The following is an 8867-nucleotide window of genomic DNA, read 5'->3' as shown; positions in this document are numbered from 1 at the left end:
CTACAAGAGCAGTCAGTGCTCTTAACTGCTGAGCCATCTCTCCAGGCCCCAGCTTCATCTTTTTTACAATATAGCTCAACAGTTAAGGGCAGAATCCCAGGATACCACATGCTGAAGTCTGAACTCAGCTTTGCATTATAGATCTACCTCATGGTTACAGGCATTAAGAGCATTAATATACTTGAGGCTAGCTCAATTACACAAAGTTCAAGGTTAACCTAGGCAATTTAGTAATGAGAGTGTGAAAGAGAGAGAGTGAGAGTAAGAATGAGAACAAAAGAGAGAGAGAGGGAGAGAGGGAGGGAGAAAGAGAGAGAGAGAGAGAGAGAGAGAGAGTGTAAAGTACTTGGGCATGACCTGGCACACAATAAGCACTGCATAAACATTGACTATTGCCATTTCTGGCTCTCCTCCTTGCCCCTAAGTCCCAGCTAAATCGACATTTTCTGTTGCTCTTGTCTATGCTGATTTCACAAGCTCTAAGCCTTCAGGGGGACTTTTTCCTCTGCACATTTTTTTGTTTTGTTTTGTTTTGTTTTAAGACAAGATCTCACTCTGGCTGGCCTGGATTTTGCTATGTAGACCAGACTGACCTTGAACATCCAAGGATCTGCCTGCTTCTGTCTCTCAAGTGCTGGGATTAATTCTCGGCCCATTCTTGACTACGTGCTGTTGCACATTAATCTTGATCTTCCCTACAGCCTCTGCTCAGATGCTATTTTCTCAAAAAGGTCCTTGATGACCTCTAGCCCAGGAGAGCTCTGCCTTCATCAGCTTCCAAAGTTTTCTTTATTTTCCTCCATAACCCTTGCCATGATCTATTTACAGTGATTCCCTTATTTAAAGTTTTCCCTGACATTTTATAAGCTCCAAGAGAGCAGAGATTATGTATGCCTGACTCCCCTTTCACTGTAAGAATACCATAAATATTTGCAAAATGAATGAGAAAATGAATAAGAAGCAACACGTGAAAGGCTTTTATGAAGCTGGGAACTGATATACAACTATTAGGCACAACACAAGATAATGACAAAAGCTGATTACTGGATAATTTAATGTTAAATCCCTAAGAATTCCTATTGTATGACAGAAACCTCCTTCCCAGTTGTAATAAAATATATTGGTTTAAACTGAGCTTGAAACCAGTGTTTCAATCAAGAGGAATTATGTAAGAGAGCCAGAAACTGCTGGACATAGTGGCACAGGCCTTTAACACCAGCACTCCAGAGGCAGAGGCAGATGAATCTCTGTAAGCTCAAGGCCAGCCTAACCTACATAAAGAGTTCTAGGTCAGCCAGAGCTACAAAGGGAGACTTTACCTCAAAATAAACAAGTAAATTAATGAATGAAAGAAAGAAAGAAAGAAAGAAGGGAGGGAGGGAGGGAGGGAAGGAAGGAAGGAAGGAAGGAAGGAAGGAAGGAAGGAAGGAAGGAAGGAAGGAAAGAAAAGGAACCAGGGAACCAGAAATTATCACAAATAATAATGATTTGTCAAGACTTAATCCATGTTCACCCACAGGAAACAGAACTCAAGAAAAAGATTAAAAGATTGAACAAGGAGCTTGCCTGTTCTCAGACAATATGTTCATGGCCTTAATTCAAAACAGGATTAAATGCTTTCATAAGCTGGCAAAACCAACTGTGCCAATCTGGGAAACTAATTGCTGCCCTGAAGATTAATACATGTGACACAAGTCATCAAGAAAACTATTTTATGGGGCTGGAGAGATGGCTCAGCAGTTAAGAGCACCGACTGTTCTTGTAGAGAACCCTTCGATTCCCAGCACCCACTTGGAGGTTAACAACTGTCTGAAACTGGACTTCTGGGGGAATCCAACACCCACTTCTGACGCAAGATTTGCAGGACACAGGTGTACTTACACACACAGGCAATACACTCAAACACATAAAATAAAAATAACGAATAAGGCGTAGTGGCGCACACCTTTTATCCCAGCACTTGGGAGGCAGAGGCAGGTGGAAATAAATAAATAAATAAATATTTTTTAAGGAAAAGTATTTTATTATCAAGTAATAATCAAATACTGGGGAAAATGATGATAGTTTCCATCATAGTTCAGAATAGACACAATACAGTAATTCTCCGGGGAATGACTTCCTTCCTTTGCCTCCATGGGAAAAGGGAAGTCCCTGGGGAGGGACGTCCTCCACTTCACCAACTGTCAGATTAACGGCTCCTCTCCCGGGTAATCGGCCTCAGAATCCTTAACCAGGCACCAATGCTCTATCTCCAGCCAAAATGTGGTAACTTCCTAATCATGATTGGGGAAAATTGAACTGGACTTGAGCCCTGAGAGAGAGCAAACTGGGGAGATTTCACAATAACTTCTGGTGGCCAGAGAGCGGTGGGAGGGCTGGTTCGATGATCCCACAGACTCTATTTAGACAGTTGGCTCCTGTGTTGCGTGATTCAATTTCTCACGGTGTCCTGGAAGCAGCACCCTGAATGGGCACAGCCCAGCGGCCGCCAAGTCCCAAACTACATTTCCCAGAGGCCTTTGCTCCCGAGCAGTTGCATTTGAACTGCGGCGTACCTAGGAAAGAGAAGCCATAGTTGGCCAGCAACTCTGGGTCATCAGCCTCTGCAGCGCTGCCGCCTTGCAGAGATGTTTGGGCTCCTGCTGCTCCTCTTTCTACCCTTCATCCTGTACTTGACTGCGCCAAAAATCAGGTCTGTTGTAAATATTGCCTTTTCTTGCCAAGTATTTTTGGGAGGGCACGAATCTTCACGAAGCGCCTCTTTTTAAAATTTTTTTAATTCAGAAAAAGGAATAGGAAAACTCCCTTGTGGGGTCCCCAAGATGGCTGACTGACCTGAAGTTGTGGATTGCAGGCGAGATCTTTGTGTCCTATATATGGGTACCGCAACACGCCAGACCCAGGCGTTAGTGAAAAGGCTACGGTCTCGAGCATCCTGCTTTGCTTGTTCCAGGCTTCCCTTTCGTTTACTTTCCCCTGCTTCTGGCTCCAGGGAACCCCGGGAGCCAGGGGGGCTTCAGACTCTAGAATGGGATGGAGCCCCATCTCTATTTCCTCTTTAACTCCCACGCTTTGAAACTGCCTTTGTCTGGCTTCTTGCTTACAGCCCTTGAGGTACTAAGGAGCGATTGCACTTTCTGCGCTCTGAACTCGTTACGAGTCGTGGTATCTGCAGCCCTGCTGCAAGCCCTCTCGTTGCTGTTAGATTCTCTCCTCGGTGCTGATGTAAAAGAGAGAAGTGAAGGGGAAGAGTGTTTTCCCTTTCCTTCCGGCGTGTGTGTGCCCGAGTTAAGACTCCTAGGGACCAGGAGGAGAGTGAAGGGGGTGGGAATCATCTCTTGACCAGGTGTCAGATCAACCCAAAGCTGGCCATACACCTACAGAGAATCAGCAGTAGGCTGTACAAGGGGCAGCCTGCTGATTGGTTCAGAGTAAGTCACCAGGCGCGATGGTCGACCAGTGACTGAAGAGATAGGCGCCTTGCTCAGGCCACATACATGCTTCTATTGATCCTGAAACTGTGACAGCTCCGCTGACATTTCTTACTATAGTGAAAGTTTTTCAAAACTGATCTCCCTCCCTTTTTTCTTTACCTTCCCTCCCTGGTCACCGTCTTCGTCTTCCAGCTGTATTCGCCCCCACACACACTCATACCCCCACCTCCTGGGAATAACTCACTGCTCCTACTTCGAGGCACTCATGGGCCTTATTCTCAGATGAAAATACGGATTTTTTATCCGGGCGTGGTGGTGCACACCTTTAAGCCCAGCACTCGGGAGACAGAGACAGGCGGATCTCTGTGAGTTCAAGGCCAGCCTTGTCTACAGAGTGAGTTCCAGGCTAGCTGGGGCTATAGGGAGACCCTTAAAAAAAAAAAAAAAAAAAAAAAAAAAAAAAGAAAATACGGATTTTTATCTTTTCTCACCACAAGACCCTCCTAACCACATAGAATCTCAACGAAAAGTTGAATCAGAACTTCAAATAGTGAAACTTTTCTGAGAAAGATTGTACTTTAAGGATTTATCCCCATTTGAGCTAGCTTATGGGAGCAGGACCAGAGCTTTTTTAAAAATTATTTTTATTTTATGTGTATAGGTGTATTGCCTTCATATGTGTAAGTGCTTCTGTGTTGTGTAATGCTCGCAGGGGTCAGAAGAAGGTGATGGATCCCCTGGAACTGGAGTTACAGGCAGTTGTTAGCTGTCTTGTAGGTGCTGGGAATCGAACTGGGTCTTCTGTAAGAGCAGTCTCTTAACTGCTGAGCCATCTCCTCAGACCTTTTTAAAAATTTATTTTTAATGTATGTGTATGAGTGTTCTGCTTGCATGTATGTGAGTGCACCCATGTCGTGCAATGCTAGGCAGAGGCCAGAGGAGGGCGTCGGATACCCTGAAACCTGAGCTACAAATGTTTGTTGGCCAACCTATGGGTGCTGGGACCTCACTCCTGTCCTCTCCGAGAGCAGTCTGTGCTCTTAAACTCTAAGCCATCTCTGCAGCCCAAGACTAGACTTTTGTAGTTGGTTGTCTCTTTTTCATTTCCGCTGGTTAAGGAGAGAAAAGAGCTTAGTACAGTTTGTCACTGCTAGAGCTCAAACTCAAGGGCTGTGGGAGACAGAGCCATGTTCCCAGATAAGAGAGGTTAGTTGAATTCCACAAGTTAGCTTGCCTCACTGGCTGTCGGTTTTCTCTAAGCAGGTGACTTCAGTGGTTACTTGTAATTCCAAGTTCAATGGAGAAGGCAGAAATGCTCCTTAAAAATCCATGTCCTGATCGACAGATCCTTTAGCCACAGGATTGCTGGGATGAGAAAAGAGCAACCTGAGGATTGTGTTTGTGTCTCATTCATTTGGAAAGGCAGTGGAGCATAGTGTGTAGGAGCAAGAATTCTGACTAGACAATCCGAGAATCCGCTCCTTTGTGCTTGACTCTGTTCCATTTGTTTGTTTATTATTTATTCGTGGCCTTAGCAATCAAATCCAGGGCTTTGCACATGCCAAACACACGCTTTACCACTGAGCTACATACCTAACCTCTGTCCCATGTTAAAATGTATTTTTATGTGTGATGTGGTGTTATTTTTCTTGTTTTGTCCTAGATTCACAAACTTTCATAATTTCTACTCTTTGATTTGGATTAGCCGTTCTCAAGACCTGTAAAATGCCAGTTGTGGGCAGATTGGCATGCAGAGACCAATCTTGCCTCTCCTTGGTTGAGTCTGATGATTGCCTAAGCCAAAAAATAATGCCTCATGGAGAACTCAAACTGAAGTCAAGTGTCTGATTAATCAAATACTCATTTATGTCTTGTGCTACAGGGAGCAAATCCAACCCTTGCTTTTAAAATACCATCACTTTTGGGGACTGGAGAGATGGCTCAGCAGTTAAGAGCACTGGCTGCTCTTGCAGAGGACCCAGGTTCAATTCCCAGTACCCACAACTGTCTGTAATCCAGTTCCAGAGGAATCCGATGCCCTCTTCTGACATCCATGGGCATTGCATGACACAGGTATACTTACATGCAGACAATACACTCATACACATAAAATATTTTTTTAAAATTAAAAATACCATTACTTTTGTCCTTGAACAAGAGTAGAAAACTCTGTTTTATTTTTTGAAAGAGTTGCTGTGTAGACCAGACTGGCCCTCAACTTTCTGATTCTTCTGTCTCCTGAGTGGTGGGATTACCATATCTGGTTTAAGAGCAGAAGACTGTCTTTTTAATTTTTAATTCTTTTTAATTTAAAAAAATTTATTTTTGTGTGTATGAGTGTTTACTTGAATGTGAATATATACACGTCCCTGGAACTGGAGTTACAGACAGTTATGAACCACCATATGAATGCCAGGAACTAAGCCTGGATCCTCTGCAAGAACAGCAAGTGCTTTTAACCACAGAGCCATCTCTCCAGCCATCCCATCCTAATTTTTTTGCACTTATTGTATGTGTGTTATTTAATTCTGTGCTGGGATGAGGGTACACACGTGTACCATGGCACATGTGTGGAGATCAGATAACTTTCAGGAGTCAATTCTTGCTTTTACCATGTGGGTCCTGGGTATCAAACTCAGGTTTGTCAGGCTTGGCAGCAAACATGTTTACCCACTGAGCCATCTTGCTGGCCCTGTCTTCCTTAAACTTATAAAAGAACAACACTGGAAGACAGGAAGTTGCCAGAGCCCTCAGCAGGAATGGAATAATGAAGAACTGATGTATTCTATGTCTCTAGGAAAATGCTATCCAATGGGGTATGTACATCTACCGTCCAGCTTCCTGGGAAGGTGGCTGTAGTCACTGGAGCTAACTCAGGCATTGGGAAGGAGACAGCCCAAGACCTGGCTCGTAGAGGTAAGTGTCCCTGCTCTCAGCCTCCCCTCACAATTGCTATTTGCTCCTCACAGTGATGGTCACACTCCTTGCTTCTACCCAAGCTGGGAATGCAAGGACATTCCAAACACCTCAGTCATTTGCTAGTGTGGTCTGAATCTCATATGATGTTCTATGTATAATGGGTTAATTTGTTTCAGGTACCTCTGTTGTGAAGTAGGACCAAAAATTCCTGTTTTATAAAAACATCAGGAGAAAATAGCATTGGTCATCAGTATTCATTCTTCTATAACACCATTCAAAAGTAGAGTTGACAGTTTCTTTTTCATTTTCTTGACAGGAGCTCGTGTGTACTTAGCTTGCCGGGATGTGCAAAAGGGGGAACTGGTAGCCAAGGAGATCCAAACCTCCACAGGGAACAAGCAGGTGCTGGTGCGGAAACTGGACTTGGCCGATACCAAATCTATTCGAGCCTTTGCCAAAGACTTCTTAGCTGGTAGGTAGTGCCAGAGACTATATTTCTATCATTGGAACATGATTTTTGTTAAAGGGTCATCCTCGGGATGTAAAAACAAAAACAGAGTCTGAAAAGCCCTAGTAGTGAGCAAGAACTAAAGTCCAAACTCTCACAGGAATATCAGAACTCAGTATGGATGGGTAGAATCTGCTGTAAACACCTGTTCTGGGATAGGAAGGTGATGAGGCCTTTGAGGGCTAGAGCTGTGTGTGACTGTTGTGCCCAGTGAACAGTTCCCCAAGTACCACCACTGAGTCCAGAGGGTATGCAAGAACAAAGAGCCTTTATTTGGGCTTAAGCTTGGACTCTCAGACCTCACCAACAATGGATCTGTACTGAGAGCCCCAAGCAAAGGAAAAGGAGCTTTTTATATTTCTGAGACAAAGGGAGGAGAGGAATAGCAGAGTCACATTCTGATTGGTCCAGGGAGCCCGTGCGTGCCAGTATACTTTAAATTGATTGGTTACAAGGACTGCATACACCAAATAGGGTTAAGGCTGACTCAGGGCTTTTCATTGGTGGGTGCTATCTTCAGGATAAAGGAATGTAGTGACCTAGGCTCATTTGCAGGGTCCCGTTCCTTTACCTTATTTGGTCTCATTGTTTTCAGGTTTGCTCAACATGCCTGGGCCTGTATCCTCCCCCTCTGCCTCCATGACTGAAGGCTCATAACAGCTCAAGCCTAACACTGTGGGGGGCGGGGGCAGCTTATTACAAAATGGAGTTACAGCAGCAACCGTTCCCTAAAGCCAAGTAGATTACAGAAGCGAGAAGAGGGACTAGTCCTAAAGGGCATGGGTCTAGGGGCACAAAGTAGGGTTTCACAGTGACATTCACTGAGGGCCATCTGGTCCCTCAAAAGTGCTCAAAACAAACACCCTGGCCACTATCTCAGGGGCATGATAAAGAGGTTTACCATCTCTTAGTGTTAAAATTGACATTATCAGTCTAGAGGTAAGGTTGGGTTCATTTTCTCATCCAATTAAAGAATTAAAAGATGGGGGGGAGGGGGGCGCACAACAGCAACAAAAAACAAAACCCAACTCAGACCAGCAGAAAGAAGCAAAGAGGGCCAGGAATTCTGTTCCCAGCACACAGGTCAGGTGGCTTGCAACACCCGTAACAGCAGCTCTAAGACATCTACACCCTTTTCTGTTCTCTACAGGCACACACACACACACACACACACACACACACACACACACACACACACTCGTGCAGAAAGATAAAGTTCTCCACAGTGGAGACAGGAATTTAAAGATCAAGAATCCAATGTCCCTTGGGAAGGGCCTAGATTTTATGGGTTTTAATGGTTTCCCCTCCCCTAATTGTTAATTGTTCTTTAAACAAAGAAGACAAGGCTGATAGGCTTATGGATTCAAATGAAGAGGTGTCCAGGTTTGGCCTCAGGCATATCTGAACTGGTTTGGACTAGCTGACTGGAAAGATATCCCTGATGGCTAAAGAGGGAGCACCCAGGCCCTTGTGTTAAGCCAAGAGGAAGACAACAGAAATATGCCATCTTTATTACTACTCAATGACCCTGTTCACTTATCAAGGATTTAGTCTCTTACATGAGTATCTGGATAGATAAAGGGTGGTAATCTGCAAGAAATTAGAACCCCAGGCTGATATCATGAAGTCAATCTACCAAGTGATATAGGATCTTTATTTATTTTTGTTATTTTTTGTTGTTGTTTATTTACAATGCGGGAATCTTAGTGTTAGGGTCCGTGACTTGGTGGGTCTCTTCAGGAGAACAAATGCATGAGTATGGAGATGCAAAAATCAAGCAGAGTTTTATTAGGCCAGCTAGCTGGGGCCCACCGTCCTTCCAAGACACGCAGGTCTGGTTGGAGTGATCGACCTCGAGGCAATTTCATGTAAAGATTATATAGGCTCCCACAACTGTTACACAAAAGCCCGCGCTTATACGACCAATAGTTTCAAAGCAAGCATTTCACAAACCAATAACTTCAAAACAAGAAAAATGTTACAACTCCCTTCAGGTGTCTCACTCG

General features: G+C 44.2%; 1 protein-coding gene across 2 annotated transcripts in view; it reads left to right on the top strand.

Moving 5' to 3' along the window:
* The first annotated feature begins 2533 nt into the window (after positions 1 to 2533).
* Positions 2534 to 8867, top strand: part of Rdh11 (retinol dehydrogenase 11) — a 27049-nt gene continuing 20715 nt past the window's right edge. For both annotated transcript variants that reach the window (XM_029555577.1, XM_008852163.3), the window contains exons 1-3: positions 2534 to 2692; positions 6232 to 6350; positions 6670 to 6825. In XM_029555577.1, the coding sequence (XP_029411437.1) occupies positions 2628 to 2692; positions 6232 to 6350; positions 6670 to 6825 (340 nt within the window). In that variant the 5' untranslated portion in view covers positions 2534 to 2627. The remainder of the gene's footprint in view (positions 2693 to 6231; positions 6351 to 6669; positions 6826 to 8867) is intronic.

Source organism: Nannospalax galili, unplaced genomic scaffold, assembly GCF_000622305.1.
Source record: "Nannospalax galili isolate Female #2095 unplaced genomic scaffold, S.galili_v1.0 scaffold285, whole genome shotgun sequence".
Lineage (NCBI taxonomy): Eukaryota > Metazoa > Chordata > Mammalia > Rodentia > Spalacidae > Nannospalax > Nannospalax galili.
Note: the sequence above shows the minus strand (reverse complement) of the source record. Positions and strands in the feature narration are given on the sequence as shown.